The 27,040-nt window shown below is 60.0% G+C and overlaps 1 protein-coding gene across 3 annotated transcripts in view; it reads right to left on the reverse strand.

The window, feature by feature from the left end:
• Nucleotides 1–27,040, reverse strand: part of CD82 (CD82 molecule) — a 47,348-nt gene that overhangs the window by 8,062 nt on the left and 12,246 nt on the right. The window contains exons 1-6 of one of the 3 annotated variants that reach the window (XM_070071328.1): nucleotides 25,114–25,155; nucleotides 19,304–19,365; nucleotides 12,027–12,109; nucleotides 7,804–7,876; nucleotides 3,236–3,360; nucleotides 3,038–3,112 (exon numbers count right to left, since the gene is read on the reverse strand). In XM_070071328.1, coding sequence (XP_069927429.1) covers nucleotides 3,038–3,112; nucleotides 3,236–3,360; nucleotides 7,804–7,876; nucleotides 12,027–12,089 — 336 coding nt within the window. In that variant the 5' untranslated portion in view covers nucleotides 12,090–12,109; nucleotides 19,304–19,365; nucleotides 25,114–25,155. Of the gene's footprint in view, nucleotides 1–3,037; nucleotides 3,113–3,235; nucleotides 3,361–7,803; nucleotides 7,877–12,026; nucleotides 12,110–19,295; nucleotides 19,366–25,113; nucleotides 25,156–27,040 lie in introns of those variants that run through there. The other 2 variants (XM_070071327.1, XM_070071329.1) reach the window with 2 other exon arrangements.

Raw genomic sequence — 27,040 nt, forward strand, 5'->3', positions numbered from 1 at the left:
TCGTCCTCCCTCCCACTCAGGTCCCCTCTCGTGGCCGAAGTTCATTTTGGGCTGCACAGTGTGTTGCCGGTTTCAGAAGGGCAGACGGGCGGCAGCGGCCCAGCATTTGCCAAAGCAGGACATCGAGGCCCAGGGGCCTCAGAGCAGGGGCTCCGGCGTGGCCCTCGGCCGGCAGCTCTCATCAAGGGGCGTCACAGCCTCCGTTCGCATTGGCCCTCGCTCCTCGGTGGACAGAAGTGGAGCTGCCAGCTCCGTGCCTCGCCCAAGGCCACCAGCATCCCCGCTTGCCCCCAGGGTGCGGGCAGGGTCCAGCTCAAGGGCAGCCGGGAGACCCCCTTCCGGGGAGCCCAGGAGCTCGCTCTACCCTCCCGCCCGGCAGGCCCATGGCCAAAGCCGGGCCCTTCGGCTTCCCTGGGGCATCCCGCCTCCCAGCTGGACCTCAGCTGCAGGGACAAACAGCACCCGGGGAATGTTTAGTCTCTCCCCAGGATTTACAGCGTGCTGGTGAAGACACGCTAAATCACCCAGCCCAGTGGCACGGGGGCTTCCCCTGCACCGCCTGGAAATTTCTTCCTGCTGCCCTGGAAACGGAGAGGGCCACGGTGGCTGGCTGTGGCAGGGGGAGTGAGCTGTGCAGCCTGGGGCTGGTGGGGGCTCTGTGGCTTGGCCAGGTGGAGACCTCCTGGTCCCTGGGGGTAGGGGTGGGGTGCAGCAGCGTGGAGTAGGGACAGGTTAGGATGGAAATCTCCACTCGGATGCCTCCGAGCTGGTGTGGCCGCAGCTAAGAGGCACTGTGTGCGGCTGGGCCTCAGTTTCTTTTCTTTTCTTTTTTTCTTCTTTTTTTTTTTTTTTAAACAGGCAGAGTGGACAGCGAGAGAGAGAGACAGAGAGAAAGGTCTTCCTTTGCCATTGGTTCACCCCCCAGTGGCTGCTGTGGCTGGCGCGCTGCAGCTGGCGCACTGCGCTGATCCGAAGCCAGGAGCCAGGTGCTTCTCCTGGTCTCCCATGCGGGTGCAGGGCCCAAGCACTTGGGCCATCCTCCACTGCACTCCCTGGGCCACAGCAGAGAGCTGGCCCGGAAGAGGGGCAACCGGGACAGAATCCGGTGCTCCGACCAGGACTAGAACCCGGGGTGCCGGTGCTGCTAGGTGGAGGATTAGCCTATTGAGCTGCGGCGCCGGCTCAGTTTCTTAAATTGGCAAGTGTCAGTAAAGCTGAGAGGTGTGGCAAGTTACCAGCTTGGGACCCGGCCCGTGGCCGGTGCCTGCACAGACAGTGGCACATTCTTTGGGGCTGCGGGACAGTGAGTCACACAGGGGACGGGGTGGGCGGCCAGAGGTCCCTACCGAGGCCAGCAGCTTCTGAGTCATGGGGGCTCAGCTCCCAGGGCCAGGCCCCTCCCCTCGCAGCTGACGGGGTGCCCGAGAAGCCGCAGGCAGCCATGAAGAGTGGACCCCGCAACCCTCTTGCTGGAAACAAGTTTCCCTTCCCTAACCGCTGGCTTCCTGTCCAATAGCCAGATGAGCGTCTTCATCTACCAAGTCCTCTACTTCCCCCTTTGCCTTGCCTGCCAGGAAGCTCAGGGCTCAATTTAAACCCTGCAGGGCCATGCGTATCTTGGGTGTAGACGATACATAAGCAAAGCAGCTTCAGACAGGTGCTAGCACAATGCTTGTTTCCTGGCCCTGCCGCTGACCAGCTGTGAGAACTGGGGCAGGCTCCTTCGCCTCTCTGGGCCTCAGCTTCCACATCTGAAAATGGGTATATGAGTACCCGGAGTCGCACAGCATTGGCGGACGAATAACCACATGCATTGTGTGCTGAGTGCTGTTAGCACCAGGCCTGCCTTGTCTTGCAACGACCATTAGGGGTCGCTGTTGATACTGTGTTTGCTCGGCTCCCTTCCAAGCAGGATCTGAGACCAAAGGCAGGAGCCCGTCTGGCCACCCGCTGTGCTCTGCTAGCCCCTTGGGTGGGCAGGCACTGGTAGCCGGTGCTGGCAGCCGGCCCTGGAGGGAGGCAGGACCCCCAAGGCTTAGCTGGGCCACGGACAGCAGTGCAGTGGAGTGCAGGCAAGGGTGGGCTCCGGCCTTGGAGCCATCTGTGGGATGGAGCTTCTCCCACGGCCTGGCGGTAACCTGGGCAGGGCCAGCGGGAGGACGAAGCTGAGAGAGTGACCCACCCTGTCCCTGGCAGCTGATGGCTGCGCGGGGCCAGCTGCCCGGAGGGTACAGGCTCCGGTTACCACTATCGACGCGCCTGTCACTCATCTCCCGGAGCAGCTGCTTCTCCACCTGCCAAGGCAGAACTTCACCAGCAGAGCGGTCGTGTGGATGAGACAGTGTCTCTAGAGCTTCTAGAAGATTCTATGGCACGCACAGCCGCTCCGGACAGGATCATGGGGACAGTTGCAGCTGAGTGTGGCCCACCCAGCGGTCTTCCCCGGGGCCCTTTCCCTCCTGTGCTCTGTCTTCACAGTCAAATAGTCACTTCCTCAGCCGCCCCTGGAAACCCCGTCCTGGGAAGCCAGAGCAAGGGCTGTTGGGTTTCTACTCTCGCAAGCTGGACAGCTCCCCTCCGACACAGGACTCACGATTTAACAACAGGCTCCTCCCTGGGCCCCAGTGACGCATGGGTCCCCTGGATGTGACGCTTCCCAAGGTCCCTTAGCAACAGCAAGATGGAAGAACATTTCCTGAACCGTTACCATGCCACGCGCGCCTGTGCTAAGTGTCTCACGGAGATGGTCTCCCCAAGTGCATAGGACAACGCCGTCTCCCTTGTACCGACAGCGATGCAGGCACAGAGAGGGCAGGCAGCTTGGCCGAGGCCACACAGTGAGCAAGTGGCCCAGTACGGTGGGCACGGCTCAGCCCAGCAGTGACCCTGCCTCCGGGAGCTGCCTCCTGAGGATGCGCCCCCTCCAATCCAATCCCACAACCTCCGCCATGCCCGCCCGATCACCCCGACACCCAGGGCCAATCCCTTACGTGTGCGTGCTGGTCTGGGGCAGTGCTGGGGGAGACGGGGGGCTTACCTTGCCCACGTTGAAGTAGAAGAGGACCCCCGCAGTCACCTGGGCGATGAGGATCAGGAGGAGGAAGGCGAAGTACTAGGGACACAGAGCAGGCCTGGCGTGAGACCGGGGGAGAAATGCCCCAGCCAGACCTCGGCTGGACGGGGGAGGTGGGCGGGCGGGCGGGCGGGCAGCGGCTGCGCAGGGGCGGGCACTCACCAGCCCCAGCAGGCAGCGGACCTCGTTGATGGCGCCAAGGCAGCCCAGGAAGCCCATGAACATGGTGACCGCCCCCACGCCGATGAAGATGTAGGCTCCCATCTTGAGCGAGCTGGAGGACGTCTCTAAGGAAGCAGAAGCACGGCCGCTCGTTAGTAAGCCCAGAACCGGTTAGGACAGAGCCTGCAGGCCCAGCAGGTGCACAAAGACCCGGCCCAAGGCTCCGGGTGTGCTCCTCCCTCTCCCTCCTCGGCTTCAAGGTGCTGGGGTCCACCATGATTGCCCCTACCAGCCTCCTGCCACCCGACCGGGAACCGGCTCCCTCGGCCCCTTGCAAGCTACCCGCCCGCTGTGGATGCGTCCCCAGCCTTGACATACGCTGAGCGCACGCCCAGGCTCGACCTCATCTCCTTAGCACTTGCAGAGTGAGACAGGGGCTGCAGTTGGGTCCTGCTGAGCCCCCTGCTGGCCAAACAGTGCAAAAGCCCAGTGAATGCTGCAAGTACTTTTAATTCAACCAACCACCGGCTGGCCGGCAGCCCCTGCTAGGGCCCCCAACAGGACCACTCCCGCCTAGTGCCGGATCACTTTCCTTCTTGTCCAGATCACAGTAAACATCATCACTTCCTGCCCACTCTCCGGGCCTTGGGGGCCTGACCCACCCCGTCTCCAAGTGGCGCGAGCCATGGCCATTTCAAGGGCGGGGTTACCAGGGCCAAGGCTGCAGCTGGGGTTTAGAAATAAGCAGACTCCAGGGCCCTGCACTTGGCACTGCTACATGGGCACATGCACGGATACAGGGGCGAGCCTTGTTCATGCATCCGGGCAGCAAAGCCCTAACTGGGCGCTGTGCTCACGCCTGGGGCAGCAGAAGGCAGGCAGACAAGCCCTGACATCTGGCGGGGGGTGGGGGAGAGACGTGGGGACAACAAGGGAAGAACCCAAGGCACTTTAGAAAGTTCATGGAAATGGGACATCAAGGATAAGCTTATTTTGGTAGTAGTTTTTTTTTTTTTAACCCATGCAGTTCTTTTTATAATGTGAATTTCCAACAAATGTTTGGAAGTATGCTCATCCAGAGTGCATTGACTGATTGCTTATACGAGAGGGAGAGAGAGACGGAAAGAGAAACAGAGAGAATGCATCAGAGAGAGCTTCCGTCCTCTGGTTCACTCCCCAAATGCCAGCAACAGACAGGGCTGGGTCAGGCTGAAGGCAGGAGCCCAGAACTCAATACGAGTCTCCTGAGTGGGGGGCGGGGACCCACACTCTTGAGCCATCACGTGCTGCCTCCCAGGGGGCGCGTGCACAGGAAGCTGGCATTGTGAGTGGAGCCTGCACTAGCATACAGGCTTCTGACGTGGCATGCACGGGTCTCCAGCGGGGTCTTTCCCACGGCGCCCAGAGCCCATCCCTTGTTTGGATTTTCTGGCCGGGTTAAGGGCCATGAAGATCTGAGGGTGGGTTACGCTGGAGACAACCGCAGGGGGCTTGGCCTGAGCTGGAACGGTTAGGGGAGGTGGTCGGAGCGGGTCTCCTCTGAGTCAGCCAAGTGGAGACTGGAGATTGCGGGGAAAACGCCTTCCAGGTGGCGGCACAGCAGGTGCAAAGACCGGAGAGAGGCATAAGCTCCGTGTGTTGGAAGAGGGGCAAGAAGGCGAGAAAGCCGGGTCCAGAGAGGAGCAGTGGCACTCGGGGGGGCGGAGCGAGGGGCCCGACCTACGGCAGGAAACTCTTTCCAGGCTGCTGGTGGGCGGGGACAGAAGTCCTGTGCCTGGCTCCTCCCCGGAAGCCCGGTGGACCCCAAGCTCAGGCCAGTCCGCAGCCCACTGGCTGCCGAGGGCCGTACCCCGAGGTGTGCAGCCCCTAGAACGCCACAGGGAACGCCCTTCCATGTCTTGGCTCAGCCAGCCACAGGTGCTCCAGGGGGCCAGGCGTGGCACCCATGGGGAGGTGGCTGGAGCGCAATGTTCCCTGAAGGAACGCCTTGGAGGACCGTCTTAGGGACACAGCTCCAAAGACCCAGCTGAGAGAAGGCCATGGATCTGCATTTTCAATGAGTGAGGCCAGGAGAGAGAGCGCAGGCCTGGCTGACTGCAACCCCCAACCCCGATGGGGAGGGGAGGGGCTCGGAGAGGCTGAGATCCCCACGCTGGCGGGGGGTGGGCAGGCGGCCATGCGAGCCAGCTCTACTTCCTGGTCACAGACAGAATGTTCTGGAGCTCAGAAAAAATCCTGGCTGACGCGCCCCACTCCCAGGGTGCCAGGGCAGGGCGCCCCCAGGAAGCCAGGGTGGAGGCCCGGCTGGGATGAATGGAGGGAGGGGAGCTCCCCACTCGGGCCCTGGCCGCCCTGGCTCTCAGCAGCCCGCGGCGTGGACAGGGGGAGGCCATCGGCTCCCTTTGCCGAAACTTCCTGGGTTTGGCTTCCTGGGGACTGCTCCCAGAAACAACAAAGCTGGTACTGCCTGCACAGCCGCTGGGTGCCAGCCCTGGGCCAGGCCCTTTGTCAGGCGCGTCCCACACAGTCTGAGCACAGCCGCCAGCTCTGTCTGCGAGGAGCCGGGGCTCAGAGACCCGGGGTTCAGCCCCTGACTTCGATGTCACTCTGGATCTCAGGCTTAGGGAAGGGGCGAGCGTGTGTCCTGGGTGGCCTGTCCCCTGCGCACAGTAGAAAACCCCTGGCTCCTGCCATGCCAGCAGGGAGCAGAGGCAGAGGGCACGGGGCCCAGGGTTAAAGGGGCTGGGGCCCAGCTCTGCTGCCCACACGCTCTGAGCGTGGGCCACCAGGCTCCGCTCCTCTCTGTAGAACGGGACTAAGCCCTGCTTCCGGGGACATGACGGCAATGACACCTGGGACGCAGCCTGCCGAGCGGTCCCTTCTGTCTGGCTGAACTCTCAGTGTGGACTGACTCACGATGACCCCGTGACCTTTGACGCAGAGAGGGGAGGTACCTTGCAGAGCTAGCATCACAGAGCTGGCAGGTGGCAGAGCCCGGATGTGAGCAGGACAGGGTGCTCTACCCCCTCACCGTGCGCTGCGTCAGCATGGGTCACGGGGTAAAGGGGTCCAGGTCACAGCTCTGGGCTGCGCCCTCCACCCCCATTCACATTCCAGCGCCCCTTTAAGTTATCGCCCTTGGACAGCAAGCTACATCTGTGCCTCAGTTTCCTGCTCTGTAAAATGGGACAGTAATGCCCAGGCCCGTGGATTCAGGGATTCGATGCAGGTCAGGAGCTGTGGCTCCCAGCTCAGACCCCTGCTTGCCGTGTGACTCAGCAAGCCACTCCCCCAGCCTCAGTTTACCCTCGCAAACTGTGACCGCGCTGTGAGCAGTGTCCCTGAACCCTGCTGCTGGTGGGATCACCCCAGAAGCCCCTCCCACACAAAGGAGTCGGATCCCTGGGGGTGTTGGAGGGGACCCAGGTGGAAAGGCAGCCCGGGTGCCTCTGGCCAGCGTGAGGCTTAAGACCTGCACAGGGAGCTCCCGCACCCCCGGGGAGCCCTGGGCAGGGTGTAGAGGGCAGATACGCCGCCACGGGCGGGCTGGGCCTGCAGACTTTGCCTTCTGCCCTGGGTGTGGGCCATGGCCAAGGGGGAGTCTGCAGCCAATCAGGGCTGGGGAGAGAGTGTACTGGGAGCCTGGGGCTGCACAGAGCAGGAGGAGGCCCTCAGCACACAGGGACTGAGAGTCCCGGGGGAGCAGGGAGAGGGTGGAGGGCGGGGCCTCCTTGCTTCCGTCTCAGAGGGGCGGCCCAGTCTCCTGGAGCCAGAGTGACAGGTGCGACCCCTCCGTTTTATTCAAATCAAGCAGCTGTCGTGGGCCAGCTGTCTCGGGGCAGCTGCTGGAAGGGGAAGTGAGCCAGCGTGCACTGAGAGAGGGAGTGACACCCTACCTCCGCCTCCCATCTTGGGGAGAGATGGGTGTGGCAAGCCTGGAAGGCTTCCTGGAGGAAACGAAGACCGGGAGAAAGGTACTTCTCACCGTGTCAGGGCTCCAAAGGTCCTCCTTTTGAGGAGGGAGGGCAAGGGCTCCCGTGGTGTGGCCCACCCCTGCCACATGCTGCTCTGATGGATTCACAGCTCTTGGGGTCCGAGGCCTGCACCCGCAAGCCAGAAACTCCAGCAAGAGACGGAAACTTCCCTGAGCCTCTGGTTCTTAGCATGAGAGGCTGGGAAGGAACAGCAGTGCCTGCAGGGCTGCCGTGGGATTAGGCAAAACACGCAGCCCATAATGCATCAGTGAGCGCGGCGCCTGGCACGGTCCCCATCCCCGCACAGGACCTGACAGCCTCCCGCCCCTGCATCGCCCTGGAAGCCGCGGCAGAGGGACCCGACACCGAGGCTTTCCCAACCCAGGTCGCGGCCTAGGGGCCAGGAAGGGAGAAGCGGCCTCTCTCGGCACCCAGTGCTCAAGGGACAATAGCAGCTTTGTTTGGGGAGGGAGAGAAAATTCCTCCTGGAATCCCCTGCCAGGGACCCAGCTGGCTCAGTCCCTGAGCTGGCCCTGTCGCCCCGCCCTCCCCTCCATGGCAGGACGGGGTCCTGGGGGGCACAGGGGTCCTTACGCAGGACAGAGATGAAGCTGCTCCTGTCGGCCAGGATCCAAACCCCGAAGCCCAGGATCACGGCGCCCAGGATCTGCAAGGAGAGGGGGGTGTGAGCAGAGGCCCAGGGGCAGCTGGGAGGCCAAGCTGTCCCAGCTGCCCCTTACGGCCCAGGCCAGGCAGGGGAGGCCACGGGGACATGCAGGGGGCTCCCTCCACCCTTCCTCTGCCCAGGTCTTCAGCCCTACAGTGCAGACAGCAGGGCCATGCGCGGGCAACCCTCCTGCCTCCCACCCCCCTGCCTCCCACCCCGACTGCCATGAGTGCGCCAGCTGAGTCCACCGGCCCAGCCTCCTGCCCAGGGGTGATCTTCCCGCACCCTCCCTCTGCTCCGGTGCAGCTCAGGGCCTGGAAGCTCCCCCAACAAGCCAAGCTTTGGGGAAGACCCTCCCTGAACTTGAACATCCATGTCCAACTTGTCCTCAGATCTCAGCAACAAGGCCACCCTCCCCAGGAGCCTTCCCTGGCAGCCCCAGGCAGAGGAAGGCACCCCTATTCCGTGGCAAATCCTGTGGGGTCCTGGGGCTCACTCTGGCTCAACCTGAGCTCCCCTCCCCAGGGGGAGCCCCAGCCCTGATCCACAAGCCCCCAAGCTGATGAAGGCTGGGCCAGGGCCTGAGGTCCGGGCAAGGCGTGGGGTAGAGGTGGCCCTGTGTCATCCACGACGCTGGCCATCCCCAGGCACTTGGACTGCGCCTGCCTGGTGGACAGCCCATCTGGTGGGTCCCGTCTCAGCTGTCTTCCCATGGCCCTGGGTGCATGGCCAGAGGAGCTCGGCCAGCCTGCTCTGCCCTGATCCGAAACCAGAGCTGGCACCAGGGTGAGGCAGGAGGCACAGGTGCAAAATGCAGGCGGGCACCAGGAACCTCAGCCAGCGAGAGCAACAGTGCTTGGCGGCCATACTTCTTTTTTGAGGAGCAACGTAAAAATTCCACGACAACGCATCGCACTTGGAAATAACAGCTCGAAAGGCTCCCCGTTCCGGATCCTTCCTTCAGCCTCAGGCCCCGCTATGACTCACCTTAGTCCCAGACCCCTTACAGCCCACGGCAGGGGCTTGACTTGACCCCATCTCTCCCCAGAGCCATCACTGCCGTCTTGTTTGTCTCCTCCTTGTCCCCATTTTACACCTGGGGAAACTGAGGCCCCGCGGTCACCCATCAGAAGCTGGGGCGGGTGGCCGGTGAGCTACAGAGATATCCGAGACCCATCCTGAGTCCAGCCCACTGAACCAGTCTCTAGGGACAGGAGGGCAACAGCGTGACACCGGGCAGTGGAGTCCACTTGAGGGCGGGTTCCGCTCTCTGTTAGCCGGGAGGAAGCGGAGTTTTCTAGAACCTGGGAGTTGGGCTCCCAAAGATTTCTGACACCCTGGCCACCCCCGTCCACCCCAGTCCACCTCCCAGTCCAGGGCGGAACCCCTAGCCCGGCTCACCACCTGCACTGCCCGCAGGGTGGGAGGAGAAAGCTCTCCCCAAAGCAGGTTCGAGGCAGGGCAGCCTGTGTTCCCCCGTGGGCAAGCGTAATCCCCGGACCACCTGCTAGTGGCCCAGCACTCCAAGGGGAACCCAGACAGGGACTCCCCAAAGCTGCCCGTTCAGCCTCACGACCGCAGGCTCACGGTTTGGTGTGGCTGGTGCAGCTGCCAGGCCAAGAGACATCCGGGGAGGAGGCGGGGCCAGGTGGCCACTCAAAACGGTCAAGGGCACCATGGCAACCTTTCCCTTTCTTGTTTCAAAAGTTTGTTTATTTGAGAGTCAGAGAGAGATTGAGATCTTCCATCCTCTGGTTCACTTCCCAAAGGGCCACAATAGCTAGGGCTGGGCCAGGAGCCCGGAACTCAATCCAAGTGTCCCGCGTGGATGACAGGGGCCCAAGCACTTGGCCATCGCCTGCTGCCTCCCAGGAGGCGTGAGCAGGGAGCTGGATTGCAAGGAGGGCAGCCGGGCACTCTGATATGGGACGTAGGGGTCCCCAGTGGTAGCTTCACCCGCTGCATCACAACGCCAGCCCCAGCGCACCCCCATTTTTACAAACCAAGGCTGGGGGTGAAAAGCCTGTTTCATGTGAGCCACCCCCAGCCTGACCCACATTCCCAAATGGAGCTCGGTCAGGACACTCAGGGCCAGCATCCTTCCCCGAGAACAGCCACAGCACCGGGCACCCTAGGAACGTGGCTGGGGCCCTTTGGACGTGTGGTCACGTGGGCCGAGCCAGCACATACAGCCACAAGAGCCGTTTTTCTAAACAGTAAATCTGATCTGGTAACCCTCCCCAGTGTGCAGGTCTGTGCCCTGGAGGGGCCCACGCTGCTCCTCCCCCACCCCGAGGGACCCCTCCCCCCAGTCTTGCCAATAAGGAGGCAAGTGCCTTCCAACCTGCTCCCCCCACGGCCTCACCCGTCACTCCTAGCACCGCCACTCATGTCCCACCCAGCTGAGTAATTACCTGATGGAAGCCCGCTCCCCCCAGGAATGTGGGCTCCATCCGCATCCACACCAGGGCTCTTCAGCCCCGGGGTGGGGAGGGGCCTCTGAACACCCCAAGGTGCTGGCCACAGATTCCCACTTCCCCAGTCCCAAGGCTGCATCGGCCCCTTCCTCGTAAGCCGGTGCCGTATCTGTGATCTGCCCTTGACGTCCCCTGGGCTTTAAATCACCCCTGGGTCACTTGAAACCCCGGGGTGCTTGTTCAGTCCACAGGCATTTTGGTAACGCATGCAATCTGCAATCCACTGTGGACACTGTGGTTGTGGAGTGCTGCCCGCATGCACTCGTGTGGCCCCTGCTGCCCTCGTCACCCCTCTCAGCCCCCTGAAACCAAAGCCCCTCTTCGCCACCCCACCCCCAACACACACTTCCAGAGGGTTCGCCCTAGGGGCCCAGCACACACACGGTTAACACCTGATTTCCTCCTGAGGAGCTGGGGTGGGGGTAAGGGGCTCTGTCCAGACCCCACTCTCTAGTCCCTGAAATCCAAGGAACAGAGCCCTGCACTCACCCCGACCCAGCCCTGCAGGTCCAGTCAGCTGGGCCAGGACCCAGGACCCAAGAGCCTGCCACCAATACGGACGGTCAGAGCTGCCCGGAAGGACCTGACCACCATACTCGGGCAGCCCCAGTGCCCAGGCCCTGGCTGGGGTGGGCTCCAGGATGGCTACCATGAGTGCAGAGCTGGTGCCACCAGGGCTGCAGCACAGCCCTCTGGGATGGGGCTGGGGCTGGGATGGACAGGCGGTAGGGCAGAGTGGTCCCAAGGCTTCCACCTGTGTGCACGTGTGTGCATGTGTCGGGGACACACTTACATCTGTGCCTTGAGTTAAAATTGAAAGAGACTTCCAAAGAATTCTTTTCCCTGTTTTCCAACTTTCTAGAATCCCATGTCACATGTAATGTAAAAAACTCCCCCTCCCCCGACACCCGAATTCATATCTGCTGTAGAAACCTTGGAAAATGCAGAGTAGTGAGGGGGATCCCAGCAAATGGCCAGGAAGCCCAACACTGCCATTCAAAACCATGCACGCTCTTAGGAGTCTGTGCGTTTGAGAACACAAAATTGGATCAGGACAAACGCTGGATTGCAGAATCTGATGTTTTCCCAGCACGGGGTGAACCTGTAAGATGGGAAACCACAGCCCCAGCCCTAGGCCACTGCACACCCTACCCCTCCCCAGCATCCTGGCAACTCCGAGCAGCCGGCAGTGGGTACCAGGTCAGAGGGGAAATCCAGGGTCCCAGGAAATCCAGCTCCAGGTGTTCGCACGGAGCTGGCATCTGGGCAGCCCCAGGGGACGGTGTCCCCGCTCAGAAGCGGAGCTGAGTCTCCCTTGCTCTCCTTGTGGGGGCGCTCAGAGACCTAGGGCTGTAACCGGGGTGTTCTTCACCTGGAGGGGGGGTGGCCAGGGCAAGATCAGAGATGCCAGGGCTTCTCCCAGCCCCGCTGAGCTCAGGGAGCCCTGGGCTGCATCTTCCCACACCCTGCAGCCTTGGCCTCCCAAGCTCTGGAGGCTCCCGGGTGGAGAAAGGCCGAGAGAAGAATCCAGTGCTTTGCCAGGAATGCCAGGAATCTCTTAGCCGCCCCCACCCGATTCCATTGGCCACAGTCTGTCCTCAGCCCCCACCACCGTCCCCTCCGGGGAGAAGAGGCTGTGAGGGGCGGGCAGGGTGGCACAGGCCTGTACTTACAAAGAAGAGCAAGTTGAACAGGAAGAGGAAGTATTTGGTGACTTTGACACAGGCTGCCCCCATGCTGCTGGTCCTGGAGCTCCCTGAGGACGAGAGAGGAGACAGGTAGGTCAGTGCAGGGCGGCCGGGGGGCGCAGCCCAGGCCGAGAGCACCCGCTGCCCAGCCCGGTCAGCTCAGCTGGCTCCCGCAGTGACTGCACGAGGTAGGGACGAACACTGTCCCCACTTTAGGGGACACTGAGGCCCACAGAGGCTGGATGAGCGGCACCCGCCCCGCACCTAGGAAGTATGGCCCACAAGAGGCATCGGCCACCTGACGCCTGGCTGTCAGCAGGTGGCTCAGCCACTCCAATGGGGCTGCGGCTGGTGGGGAGATTATGAGGCGAGACGCTCACTTCCACAACCTCGGCTCCGAAACCGGCCCTGATGGACTCTGGCGAAAAGCAGGAGGCTGAGGCTGGCGGCTGACTGACAGAACCCAGAGGGGAGACCCCCAGAGTCCCCCCAGCGCAGGGGCTGCGGGGGCTGCTGACGCGAGCAATTCTGCCTTCTCAAAAACGGACGGCGCGGCCCCCTTCTTGTTACGACAAAGGCAATAACCAGGCACCGAGGAGCGCCCAAGAGATACAGAGAATCACAAACCGTCCTCTCACCCAGACGTAAAACCACCAGCATGTTAGGAACCGTCGTGTCAGAGTGTGCATGTGGGCGTGCGTGTGTGTAAAACATGTGAGCGTGCATATACATGTGCTGCTGTGCCTGTGCATATAACATGTGTTGTGTAACACGTGGGTGTGCACGTGTATAACATGCACAACACATGTGTAAAACATGAGTGTGTATGTAAATAACATGTGAGCATGCATGTGGGTGGATGACATGTATTGTGAAGCAGTATGAGTGTATATTTAGAATGTGAGTTGTATATTTGTAGATAATTTGTGTGCAGGTGCATATAAAACATGTGAGTGTGCATATATGTCACTGATGTGTATACAACATGTACGTAACATGTGTGCATGTTTGTATATAACATGTGAGTGTACATGTGTGTATGTAACATGAGTTATGTATATGTGTGAATTACATATGTGTACATAATATGTATTTGTAAAATGTATGTGTGTATGTAAATATTGAGTTGCAGGTGTGTACAGAACATGAGAGTATGTGTGTATATAACATGTGTATATAATATGTGAGTGTGCATGTTTGTGCATGTGAGTCATGTATATAATGTGAACATGCATGTGTGTGATATGTAAAGCACATGTGAGTATATATAATATGTGAGTTGCATGTGTGTATAACTTGTGAATGTGCATAAGAACATGAGTGTGCATGTGCATAATGTGTCACTGTGCATATGCATATATAACATGTATTGTGTAGCATGAGTGTGCATGTGCATAACATGTGTGTATTGTACATGTGTGGATAATGTGTGAACATGCATGTGTGTAGGTAACATGTGTATGCAGAGCACATGAGTGCATATATAGAATGTGTGAGCTGCATGTGTGTATATAACATGTGTGTGCATGTGTAGATAAAACATGAGTGTGTGTCACTGATATGCATATATAACATGCATGTGTGTAACATGTGTGTGTGCATAGTGTCACATGAGCATGCATGTGTGTATACATTTATGCATGTAATGTGAGTTATGTATATAAGTGTGAATGTGCATACAATGTATGTATATATGTGAGTTGTATGTGTATATGATATGTGTGTAACACATGTATATAGCATGTGAGTGTCTGTGCATGTGAGTTATGTAACATGTGAACGGGCATGTGTGTAGATAACATGTATATGTAAAGCACATGTGAGTGTGTATATTAAAGGTGTGGGCTGCATGTGTGTATATAACACATGAGTGTGTGTGTGTAAAACGGTCTTAAACAAAGCTGGGCTCGTCCTGTATGGAGTGTTAAGCTGCCTGCCGTCTTCATTCCACTACACGCAATGTCTGTGCGCTGATGACACGCCCCCTTGTGCAGCAGAACTGTACCGGGATCCCGTCGTGTCGCACGGGACTCCAGCCTGCTGGGCAGCGTACATCAGCACCATGGAGCTTAGAGGCTCCCCAGAAAAGACGCACCTGGACAGCTTTTAACAAACACTTGCTAGGGGCTTGTGGAGCCCATAAAACCCCCTCAGCTCCCCAGTAACCATAGGTAAAAGCCCCGGGCGCAAGCAGACCACGGGGCCCTCAGCCACGGCCCTAGGGCTGGACACACGGGTGATTTCCAAGCGTTCACCATCTCCTTGGGTGACACGCGATGCGCTTCTGAAATGACACAAACAGTGCCAAGCGTGCTGTGCCCCTCCTCACTGGACGATTCCAAGGGGCTTCTGGGAAGGAGAGAGGAGCCAGAGGGTCCTTCCTTCTTTGGGCAGCTTTGCCTTCGGCTGTCCCTCCGTCTGCCCTTGGGAAAGGCACCTGTGGAGCTTGGTGCCCAGCGGTCTGCCAGAGGCCAGCGCTGCACCCCTGGGGAGGCCAGCCCTCCCCAGGGCCACCTGCTTGGCACATGTGCAGAGCCCCAACCAAGCTCCGAGTTAAGCCACCACCTGGGACATCAGCATCCCATACGAGCCGCAGCTCGAGTCCCAGCTGCTCCACTTCTGATCCAGCTCCCTGCTAATGCGCCTGGGAAGGCAACAGAAGATGGGCCAAGCACTCGGGCCCCTGGCACCCATGTGGAGTTCTGGGCTCCTAGATTTAGCCTGGCCCAGACCTGGCTGTTGTAGACATTTGGGGAGTGAGCCTTCCCCTCTCTCTGTTGCTCTGCCTTTCAAACACTGAAATACATACTTTTTCATTTTTAAAGGCAAAGCTGGAGGCAGGCTGCCCATACCCCTCCCTTGAGGCCAGACAATCCCAGAGTGACAACTGCCAGCCCTCGGACCCAGTGGAGCAGAGGGAGTCAGTGCAGGGTGGCTGGGGCCAGGACAGCTGACCCGGGACAGCTGCATGGGCAGGGCCGGCCTAGGGGGCTGGGGGCAGGCACCAGGCCCAGCTGTTTCCCCGCTGCCCTGGAGAGGGATTGCAAAGGGGCCACAGAGCAGAGGGGAAACGGGGCCTGAGGCCCGAGCGCCCCCTTTCTCCCTCCTGCACTGTGTGCAGGGCTGTGCTGGGTCCTCTCGCCCATTTCTAGACATGCTAACCATCAGCATTCCCATTACCTCCTAGCCGAGGGGGAGCTTGTCTGGGGCTCTGCACATGTGCCGAGCAGGTGGCCCTGGGGAGGGCTGGCCTCCCCAGGGGTGCAGTGCTGGCCTCTGGCAGACTGCTGGGCACCAAGCTCCACAGGTGCCTTTCCCAAGGGCAGACGGAGGGACAGCCGAAGGCAAAGCTGCCCGAAGAAGGAAAAGGTTGTCTGGGCGGTGGTGAGCTCCCTGTTAGAAGAGGCATGGAAGCAGCATGTGGCTAAATCTTTCCAGGTGATTCGAGTGCTATGTTAGGGGATGAGACTGGATGGGTCTCCCAGGGCCCGAGGCCAGGGGCTGGGACTCACACAGGCAGGGGTGACTCTGGAAGCCCAGCCTTGACCCCTCCTGCTGGGCCCTGCCTGGACTGCAGGAGGAGAAAACGGGGGTCCCTCATGCCAGGTCCCGGAGGTCTGAGAAACCCACGTCAGGTCAGGTCGGAGGAAGGGCTGGGGGACATGGGGGTCTGGCCTCCAGCTCCAACACTTGTCACGCAGTGGGTGCCCCCTTGGACCTGCCTGAGCCAGGGCCAGTGGATTTTTCTTTCCTACCAGGAACGCAGTTGAATGGTCTCCCAGAACGAGGCACAGGCCACGTCCCAAGGGGCAGTCCCAGGCTCAGTGCCCAAGTGGCCACAGATGAGCCACACTTCCCATGGCGATTTCATCTCACCACGCATCCCAGGGGCCAGGAGAGCATCTTGAGAATGGGCCAAGCGTGGCCAGAGCCCCTGGCAGCCCTGTGTGCAGCCCTCGCTGGTGCCCAGCCCCGGAGAGAAAGGTGGGAGAGGTTTCTCCAGCCCTGGCTCTCACGGCCTCTACAGAGGGCGTCTCCAGAGCTGCCTCGCGGGTATCGGGGTGCTGGGAAAAGTCCTAGTGTGAACGAGGGCGTGCAGGGGGTGGAGTCAGCTGCGGGCAGCCGCTCCCATGCGTCACTCTCTCTTAAAATTGTTTATGTGTCTTTGAGAGCCAGAGAGATGTAGATACGCATGCGCGCGTGCACACACACACACACACACACACACACACACACACGGAAGTTCTCATGCACTTATTCATTTCCCAAATCCCCACAATGGCTGAGGCTGGGCCAGGCCAAAGCTGGGAGTAGGGGGCTGAGTCTGGGTCTCTCGTGGGAGTGGCAAGGACCCCACCATTGGAACCATCACCTGCTGTCGGCCAGGATGGGCATTAGCAGGAAACTGGAATTGGGAGTGGCACTGAGACTGAAACCCAGGTATCCCAGTGCCGTCATCTTAACAGCATCTCCACGGCCAGGCCCAGTGCCTGACCTCCCCCTCCTCCTCCACGCTCACCCCAGCCTGTAGGCGGCTGCTCCTGTGCCCAGGGAAGCCGGGGCTCACACATGCCCAAGTCTCACAGATCATGGGCTGTGTGCTGGGTGTCGGAGCCCCACATCTTTCCACTGCCAAGTGCCCACCTCTCAGGGAGAAGCCAGGGCTCCACAGGGCTGGCTGGGCTGCTCTGTCCAGGTTGGGGCTGGGTTCAAGGTTGGGGCTCGAAGGGGCTCAGCTCGGCCAGCAAGCAGGAGCCTGGCAGCCCTCACTGCCACCTGCCGAGGTGGTCTTCCCACTAGTCTAGACTGGGGTACCCACTGTCCCCAGCTGGGCTCTTGTCACTCACACAAGGGCCCGAGGACCAGCTCACAGCCCTATTTCTCCTACAGCTGTGAGCTAAAAACACATTTTACCTTTTTTAAATAGCTGGGAAAAAATAAGAAGATTTTTGTCATGGATGAAAATTATATGGAATTCAAACGTCTGTGTCTGTAAATTAAGTTGCATTATTGGCATAAGGCCACGCCCCCGGCTGACAACTGTGGAGACTGGCGGGCCCTTTGAGGCAGAAGGGGTCGAGGGGTGCATGGACAAGTGTCTGTAAGATGCAGTGAGTGTCAGGCTGAAAGGGTGATCGTAGCAGCAGGAACCAATGCTACTTAGCGAGAGGATTCCTGGACAAGTGCTGGAAATTCCTGCTCTGCCAGCAGGTGGCCACGGGGAAGGGACCTTTTAGGCCTCATTCTCTTCCCTGCGAGGATGCACCTGCTGTGGTCCCAAGAAGGTGAGGTCAGAGCCTGGCACGGTCAGGGCTCAGCAAGCCGGACCTGGGGTGAGCGTCTTTTAAAATATACATATTATATTTATATATATAATATATATAATTACTTTTTTCACTCTTGTTTATGTATTTTCATTTTATTTGAAAGGGAGAGAGACAGACACAGAGAGAGAATGTCCTCAAACGTCCCCAACGGCCAGAGCTAGGTCAAGGCCAAGGTCAGGGGCCGGGATCTCCATCTGGGTCTCCCACGTGTACTTGAGCCACATCAGCAGCTCCCAGGGTGTGCATTAGCAGGGAGCAGAGGAGCTGGGGCTCCAACTGTGCTGCAGGCAACTTAGCTGCTGTGTCAGACACCCGGCCCCGGGGTTAGCGGCTTCCTACCTCTGCTATTAGTCTGTCGGGCACTTGAAGAAGTGAGGGGCGGCTGTGGCAGGTGCATCTAGCAAACAGAGCATCCCCAGAGCTGCGCTCTCTTGTACACACTTCCTGCAAATGTCGAGCGGCTGACCACGGCCCCCTGCTCAGCAAGTTAGAGAAGCTGACCACACAGGGGCAGAGAGGCAGGCGGGACCCCAGGCAGAGCTCCCAAGGAGCCCTGGGGCACCGTGTGGGCTGAGGACGGAGGAGCTGAGTGTGCGCTGTGCTCTGTGGCAGGTGCATTCGCGGATTCTAAACAGCTACAGCTCAACTTGATCAGATGGATCATTTTGTACCAAGTCCGTCTACACACTGAGATGATTACACCAGTGTTTAGGAGCGTCCACTCATTTTCCGAGAATCACCTCCAACAACCCCTCTCCCAAGAAACCTCCTGGCCTTGTCGACTCTGCCCCCTTGGCCCCCAAGACACCTGCTGGTTGGGGCACTTCCGCCACCACAGGATAGTGGAGCAGCTCCCCACACTGGCACCAGACTGCCTGGGTTTTCATCACCTCCTTGCTCTGTGACCTTGGACTTGACCTCTCTGAGCTTCACTGTACTCAGCTGCTAAACGAAGAAGACAGAAGGTATTTGACAGGCTCGTCCTGACAGTCAGCTGGATAATGTGGGGGAAAGGCCTGGCGAGTGGTAGGATGTCGATCTGTGGTGGCTACTATAACTCAGCACAACCCACACTAGCGCTGTGCCCCCTGGCCCACTGCCCTGTGGCCTGTGATACGAGAGAGTTTCCTACTCATGAGAACAAAGTAGACCCCCAGTGAACATTGTCAATGAAAGACTAGCTGGATAGAAGGGTGAACAGATGTGGGCATGGGCGGATGAGCAGGTGGATGAGTGGGCTGTTGGATGGGTAGCATAGCTGGGTGGAAGGATGGGTGGATGGATGGATGGATGGATGGATGGAGGGATGGATGGTCATGTGGGGAGAAGGCAGTATGCATGAGTGGATGGCTATGTGGGTGGATGGGTAGATGGAAGGATGTGTGGGCAGATGGCTGGGTGGGTGGATGGGTGGCTTGGCGGGTGGACAGATGGATGGATGGAGAGAGGAGGGAGTGGGACTGCCACTAAGGATGCTGGGACTTTGAGTGCTCAGCCACCTGCAGGAGTCTACCATCTACAGCCCCTGAGACACCTGAGTCTATGTTCAGGTCTCTTCTGAGGGTGCTGGTGGTGGACGAGTGGGGTGAGCACCTTGAGCCAGCTCACAATGCCAGGATGGCCACCAAGCTTCCCTCCCCTCCCCGCCCCTGGAGCCGCTGGGCACAGGAAGCAGAAGTGGGGAGAGGGCGCGCCTCCACAAGAACCCCTTCTTTGCACGGGGCCCCCTGTGAGCCTGCATCTGAGGATGGCACAGGGGCCTGCTGGCCTGACTCGAGGGCCCAGATATTCCTCCTCAGCCTAGGGGGGCCCAAGTGGTGCAGGGGCCACAGCACCTCCAGCCCCAGAGTCAGGTGCAGGCTCAACCCCTGCTTGGATAGGACACGTGGTAGGTGACGTCACACAGGGGCCCGCCCCCTGGACCCACCTCCTCACCTGTCCACTGGCAGACTTGGCGCAGAGCAGTGTTTTCCGGAGCAGCTTCTCAGAGGATGGTCCTGGAAGACAGACACATTGTTTAGAACAAAGGTTCTGCTGTCCCAGCTGGGGGAGCGCCAGGCCTCCGTCCCGAGAGACGCTGGATGACACCACGCTGTCCACGGCCCCGAGACAGCCAGCAGCGAACGCCAACCCGGAGTCCTCCATAGGCTCCCAGGAGACCGCTCTCACGTGGAACACGCCGGAGGGGACCCCAAGGCAGAGAAGGGGAGTCAGCAGCCCCTCCACCCACCGCGGGGCTCAGGGCAGACACCTAAGAGCCGTGCCTGGGTCTCTTCTCCAATCCAGCACTCCTCCTGGCTCCACGCCTGCTTCCATGGAGCCCAGCACACCTTCCTGCCCGCACCAGACTCCTCCTCCACACGGCAGGGGGGCACCTTGAAACAGCTCAGGCCACTCTTCCATGCACCTGCCTGAGTTCTCAACTCCAGCTGCACAGTGGAGTCAAGACATGACAAAGCCCAGTGCCCTGGCCCTACCCAAGTCCTCAGAATGTCCAGGCGTGTGGCCTGGTCCCCAGGGGACGCTGCAGCACAGCCAGGTTTGACCTCTGGGTCTGTCATGTGGTCCCATTGCAGTGACCTGACCTGCTCACTGACGTGCCTGGGCCCCCTCCTAGATGTGGGTGCCTTAAGGCAGGGGCCCTGCCTGGCTCACTGACCCCGGTACAGCACCTGGTGTGCAGTGAGCGCTCTGTGTGTACGTGTAGGAACAAGCAAAGGAAACGGGGTCTGGAGACGGCAGGAAGGGTTTCCAAGAGGAGACAAAGACAGACTGACTTTGATCCTGCAGCTGGACAGTTCCGGTCCTTAGAAATGAACTCTCTGGCTAGAAACGGCATCACTGAGCAGTAATGATGTCACTGGCCAGAAATGACATCACTGGAGAGTACTGACATCACTGGGCAGTAATGATGCCATTGCGTAGTAATGATGTCATTGCATAGTCATGACGTCACTGGTCAGTAATGATGCCATTGGTAAATAATGATGTCACTGGGTAGTGATGACATCATTGGCTAGTAATGATGCCACTGGCTGGCAGAAGGGCTGGGACTGTGGTGTCCCCCAAAATGGTGCCCCCCCAAAGACTGGATTTGAATCCCCTTGAGCCAGAGAAGTGGATCGGAGCTGTAGATGCCCTCCCTGGAAAGACACTCGCAGAGTGGCAGGCAGGTGCTTCCCTCCTGTCTTAGGGACCACAGATGCCAGAAAGTCCACTGGGGGGCCCAGGTCCCCTGCTCCCAAATGCCTAGAGCGTGGTCCCCACACTCACTGGAAAGGGGCTGGATCCCTGTTGCCAGGGATCCTGGGAGCTGCTCCGGGTGCAGCCTGGGAATCGGGGCCTTTTCAGCTCCCCAGGGGGCTCTCAGGAGACTTGGGATGCGCGCAGGCCTGGGTGTCACAGCGCAGAAGTGCCTGGCACCTGTGCGTGGAGCTCCCTGCACCTCTGTTCCAGCACTGCTCCTCGGGGGTCAGTGACCCCAGAGCAATCGCACAGTGCACGTGACCTTGCAGAGACCCCCGAGTTCTCTCAGAGCTCAGAGCCTGCAGGTGCACAGCAAGTTCAGGCCGAGCACCAGCTGGAGGACGGGGAGACTCCCTGCCCAAGCCTGGAGCCCCTCTCTCTCCACCTGTAACCCGCCCTGTTCCCCTGGCCTCCCACGTGGTGGAGTGGGGTAAAGAAGCCTGGACTCAGAGCTGCACAGCCGGCTCCCCCCGGCTCTGCCATGGCCCTGACCCGGGGCGTCTTCCTCAGCAGGGAATGGGGACCCTGACCCTGCCCACCACACCCGTGTGACGTGAACTGGCACACAGTAGGGCTCAGTCCCTGCTGATGGCCTGGCCCTCTCCTCCCACTCTCTCCACCTGAAGACACCTTGTCTGCCACATCCTGCCAGTGATGTGGCCTCGGACAATCATTTCGCCTCTGAACCTCAGCTTTCCCACCTGTAAAATGGACTTAATAACGGGTTATGGTGAGGCTTAAAGGAGTTGGTGCCTGTGATGGGCCTGGACCCAGTAAGCGCCAAATAAATGTTGATGATGATGACGATGGTGGCGATGATGATCGTCCGGAAGCTGTCAATTTCCTGACCACAGCCTCCATGGAGCCACCGTCTGAGGCCTTGATCCGGCCTCCAGCTGTGGAATGACCACTGCTGCTCCGGGGCAGCCTAAGGCAGGGCGGGGGGAAGTGGCGGGGGGGCGGGGGGCAGGCTCTGCCCTCTGCGCGGGTGGGGCCGCACTAGCCTGCCCGAGGCTCAGCGCTCCAGCCTGTTGGGTGAGTCTGCAACCGATCCCGTGGGAGCCCTGCCCGCCCACTCAGGCAGAAAGTGGAGGAGAAAGCCTGGCACAGCCGTCCCGCCCTGGGAGGCGGCGGAACGCAGGCGCTGCACCTGCAGGCTGGCCTCTGGCCTCCTGGACTTTGTCCGGCTCGCCCAGGGAAAGAGGCGGGGCCCAGGCGGCTGTGTTTGCGTGTTTGACAGGTGATATGTTTCCTGAGCAGCCAGCTGACTCTGGGGGCCTGGCTTTCTGACCTCTCCGTAATCTTATTTTTTAATCTCTGCTCTTAACTTCTTGTTGTTGCTGTTAAAACCAGAGTTTGGGTGGGGGTGGAGGGGGGGTAGACAAAGCTGTAACTGGGAATCTACAAAGCAGGACTAGGAACTCCAGTGTCCCCTAAGACCCAGCTCTGCCTTCCTTCTTGCTGCGTGACCTTGAGCAAGGCAGCCACTCAACCTCCCTGTGCTTCCGCATCCTCGCCTTGAACTTGGAGCTGCTGGCAGGACCCCCGTCTCATAGGACTGTCCAAGGAGAGAGCTTTGGGGTCCTGGCTGCGGCTCACACCCACATAAGTCTTTCCCAGGGATCACGGGGTGTGACAGCCCAAAGGGTCGCCCTGTGTGTCCTACAGATGTGGGGCTCCAAGGCTCATTAAGGACCCGGGTGATGGGTTCCCACTCTCCTGCGGGTCCTGCATCCTGCAGCTGAGACTGACCCCCTGCTAGGGGGAAGGAGACCATGAGTACAAGCGCAAGACAGGCTGGTGGCCAACTCCAGCCAGACGGCAGCTGAGGAGTGATGCGCTCGTAGCCTCGGCCCCCTGCTCATTTAGTCTCTGTGACCCTCCTCAGATGGACGATTACCCCCATTTGACACATGCACACACTGATCCCCAGGGGCTCGGGGGCTTGCCTAGGGCCACGTACATAAGTGGCTGAGCCACGCTTAAAATTCAGTTCGGACTGAAACCTGCGGAGACTTTCCTCCTCATCTGCTGCCCGGGTGAGCGAGGTGGGCGGTGGAGCCCACCCACCCCAGCCTCCCCCACCCCAGCCTGCCCCAGCCCCCTGAGGCCTGACGCTTGGCTTCCTGTTAGGAAGGAAAAGACCAGCTCCACCAATCCTGGCCGGGATGTTCCTTGTTTGACTGATGAGGTTGACAGATGTGGCCCTCCCCAGGGCAGGTTCCGAGCCCAAGCAGAGACTACAGGGGCCTGCCCACGGAGGAGGGGGCTGCTCCAACTGGAAGGTGCACAGCGCAGAAGAGCAGACACCTGGACTTTCCTACCCGGCCCCCGCGCAGCCAAACCCTCAAGCTGAGGCTGAGCCATAGCTTCTGAACTCCCGCTCTCCGTGGCTCCCTTTTTTGGTGGTTTCTGGCCTTCGCAGCAGGCTGCTTGGTCCCCATACAGCCCCGTGCCGGGCTCTGAGGTTCACATACTCAGACTCCCACGGTGCCCAAAAGGCCTTTGACATCCCCTAGTTCAGTCTGCATTTCTCAGATGAAGGCACTGTAGCTTAAGAGACCACGGCTGCCTACCCTCCTGGGGAATCTGTAGGCTCAGTGTGCAGGACGGGAGCGGTCAGCATTTCCTAACCTGTTTCCCATCGTGATGCCTGCAGAGAAGTGCGTAGGTTTGTTCTGCAGGCTGGGGTGGACAGCCAGGACTCAGCCTGCCCAAAGAGACCAGTAAGGGCTCTGTCCCTGAGGGCCGAGGAGGTTAACTTGCGACTCATTTGGCACGTGGGCTGGGAAGCATTAAGTTACAGGGGCATTGAGCAGCTTTCCAGAAGATTCCAGGGCCCTAGTGATAGGACACAGATTCCCAGGTGGGCTCTCAGGAATCAGTCACCTTCCAGGGACTTCTCCAGGGCCCATGGCTGGAGGCAGAACACCGTGTACTTTGACCTGGGAGACCTAAAGTCCAACCCCATTTCTCAGCACGGTGTGACCTTCACCGAGTCACCTACCCACCCCGAGCCTCAGTGTCCTTGTGTGTAAAATGGGCCATCAGGGCCAGGGGTTGCTGCAAGTGGGTTAAGCTGATGCTTGGGATTCCCACATCCCATATTGTAGGGCAGGTTCGAGTTCTGTCCTCTGCTTCCAGTTTTTTTTGACAGGCAATGAGAGAGAGAGACAGAGAGAAAGGTCTTCCTTTGCCGTTGGTTCACCCTCCAATGGCTGCCACGGCCAGCGCGCTGCACTGATCTGAAGGCAGGAGCCAGGTGCTTCTCCTGGTCTCCCATGGGGTGCAGGGCCCAAGCACTTGGGCCATCCTCCACTGCACTCCCAGGCCACAGCAGAGAGCTGGCCTGGAAGAGGGGAAACTGGGACAGAATCCGGTGCCCCGACCAGGGCTAAAACCCGGTGTGCTGGCACCACAAGGCGGCCTGTCCTCGCTTCCAATCCAGCTTCCTTCTCATGCATCCTGGGAGGGAGGCAGTGGCGATGACCCAAGTGCTTGGGCTCCTGCCACCCACATAGAGACCTGGATGGAATTTTGGGCTCCTAACTTTAGCCTGGCCCAGCCCTCCTGGCTCTTGTGGGCATCTGGGAAGTGAACCAGTAGATGGAAGATTTCTGTCTCTCTCTCTCTCTCCCCCTCCCTCCTTCCCTCTCCCCCTCTCCCCCTCTCTCTCACCATTCTGCATTTTTTTTTAAACAGGCCATCAAAGCTCGCCCAGGAAAAGAGCAGAATCAGCTTGCCAAGCCCTGGACTGTGAGTGAGACTCGGGCCAAGGGGACTATGGGAAGAGCTCATCCTGTGCCACTAATCAAGGAGCCCGACCTCATGTGGCAGGAAGGCTCACATGAAGGTGTCCCCTGAGATGTGTGGCAGACGCAGGGTTCCTACAGCCTGCCCCGGGAGGGTTACCACCACCAAGAACGTAGGCTGGGGGTCTGGCAGAAAGGGTACCTTGCCCTGCCCACACGGGGGACCGCGGCACAGCTCAGCTGCACACTCAGGACCCTGACTATGGAGGCAATGCCCCACCTTCTGGGTCATTGCTTCCTGCCCGCCCAGCATCCTCCCAGGTGGCAGGGGGCACTGGAACCAGGTAGGAACCAAGTGGTTCCCAAGCTCATGGATCAGAGGCCTGGCGGCATTGGGGGTGGGGGGGGCAAGCACCTGTAGCTTTAACACACACACTAATATCTCAGCTCTCCTACCCAGATGGCAGGCTGGAACAGCAGGACACCAGCCGGGACCTCAAAGAGGACAATACCTCTTCCTCCCAGGAAGGAAGAGCCCTTGTGTCTAGGGGGAGCCTGAGGGGCCACCCCCCCCCCAGGGGGCTCCCACCTGGCCGTTCCCTGCTGAGTTTCCATCCTCAGCTGCTGCCCACTGCAGTTCACAGAATCCTACTCCAGGCTGGCCCCGAGTGAGACACAGAAAGTGGACGTGTCAAATCTGTTCCTGTCTACAGGGAGAGCCCCCCCCCCTTCTGGTGGGGTACATACCTGGAAAGGGGCAGTGACACACCGCTCTCGTCCTAAGACGGCTGGGTGACTGTACTCCGCCCTGGCTCCGCCCCCAGGGACCAGCCCCGCCCGTGCCACGTGGATTTAGCAAGGGCAGCTCACGGCTCTGCAGTCAGTGCCTGCCCAGGGCCGTGCTAAGTACCTCCCATAGCTTGGGGTATCCCGCCCATGATCCTAGGACACGAGCACTGCTCCTAACCCCATTATACAGGTCAAGACATCAAGGCCCAGGGTGGCAAAAGGACTTGCCCATGTTCTATGTGGATTTGGGAGGTGACCCCGAGCCCCCGCGTCACTGTCACATCCCACTGCCTGCAGAAACACAGTTATAAATGGCAGAGAGCAAATGAACCCCACCAAGGCCCAAGCTAGAATAGGGGGGCTTGCAGCCCGGCCTCTGAACCCCACCCAGAGAAGGCACTCACACGTGTGTCCCAGAGCCTGGGTGGCTGGGGACAGGTGGCTAACAAAAGGTTAAATTCTAGGCCAGGGCTCCTCCCAGAAGAGAAGCTGGGTGTGGGCCCTGAGCAGCAGTGATTAGAGAGGGAGGGGTCTAATCAGGGACCCCACATGGCAACGGCAGTGGGCAGGCCCTCAGTCACATCACACACACCCCAGGCACTGTGCTGGAAGGACGAATTGGGGAAGCTGAAATGCCTCCTCCTTCAGGCAGCCTTCCCTGAACACTCCTGCACAGACCCTTGGCGCATCTGGGGTACACAGGGCAACCTCACAGGGCGGCACAGGCCCCAGCTCCAAGCTTCCCAGCCTTCAGCCAGGCAGGCGGCCCAACCCAGGGAGGAAAAACCATTTCCATAGTCATCTACAGCGATCTGGGCCTTGTGCCTCCCGCCCAGAGGGCCCCCGGCTCCCAGGCAGGGAGGTGGCTATTTAATCAGTGCAGGCACTTGGCAGACAGGGTAGGAAAGCGGTAACAGAGGAAGCTGGCGCGGCCACCGGGGCCCCCTCCCTGGGCCGCATGGGCTTCTCCAGGATTGCAGTGGATCCACAGCCTGGACAGCCTCCGCCAGGGTGGCCCCAGGCTGCAGCCCTGCCCAGGCCTTGGGGGAGGCCCTAGATTCAGGGCTGCCTGGGGAGGAGGCAGAGGGATCACTGACGGGGATGGGTGGGCGTGGGGAGCAGACGGGGCAAAAAGAGGCAGAGGAAGGTGTGGAGCGGAGAGGGAGAGGCAAAGAGACAAAAGGGATGGAAGGACTGGGAGAGGGACAGACGGACGGACCCCTCTGCACTCAGGGCACCAACCCCACAGCTCAGGCCCTCTCTGGGACCCCTGTGGTGGTGGGGGGGCGGCTGAGGCAAAACTGGCCCCGGGGGTGCAAGGACCCAGCCGGGAGCCAGCCCAGCAACTGCCCCACGCACTCACCCCATCACCCCTCACTGTGCTTTGTGGCCTCCTGAAGTACCTGGCCACCCTCGGGCCCTGCACCACCTCTGTCCCTCTCCAAGGAGCCATCAGTAACAACCCCTCCCAAGCCTCAGCTGCCCCTAGACCCCAGGAGAGGCAGGGGAGTGCCTGGAAGGACCCCCGTCCTCCCCACACCAAGATTCCTGCGCAGGGTACTGGGGGCTGGGGTGCTCCAGGCCCAGCCACTCATAGCCCCAAAAAGCAGCAGCAGCAGCAAGGAGAGACGGGGACCTCAGCCAGCAGTGGCCAAGGCCCAGTGCGCACCCAGAATTCCCTGCACTTGAGCCCTCAGGGCTGTGGGGAAGAAGGGAAGAGAGAGGGAGGCAGCCCAGCCAGCTCTCCCCCCTCACCAAACACCCCCCTTCCCCAGGGTAGTGGGGGCAGTCCCCACTCCAGCTGCTGAAGCCGGGTGGGAACCTGGGACCCCCCAGCACGCCTCCTTTCTCCCCATCACTTCCCACTCCTGCCGTGAGGGGCGTG

This window comes from Oryctolagus cuniculus, chromosome 1 (genome assembly GCF_964237555.1).
Source record: "Oryctolagus cuniculus chromosome 1, mOryCun1.1, whole genome shotgun sequence".
NCBI lineage: Eukaryota > Metazoa > Chordata > Mammalia > Lagomorpha > Leporidae > Oryctolagus > Oryctolagus cuniculus.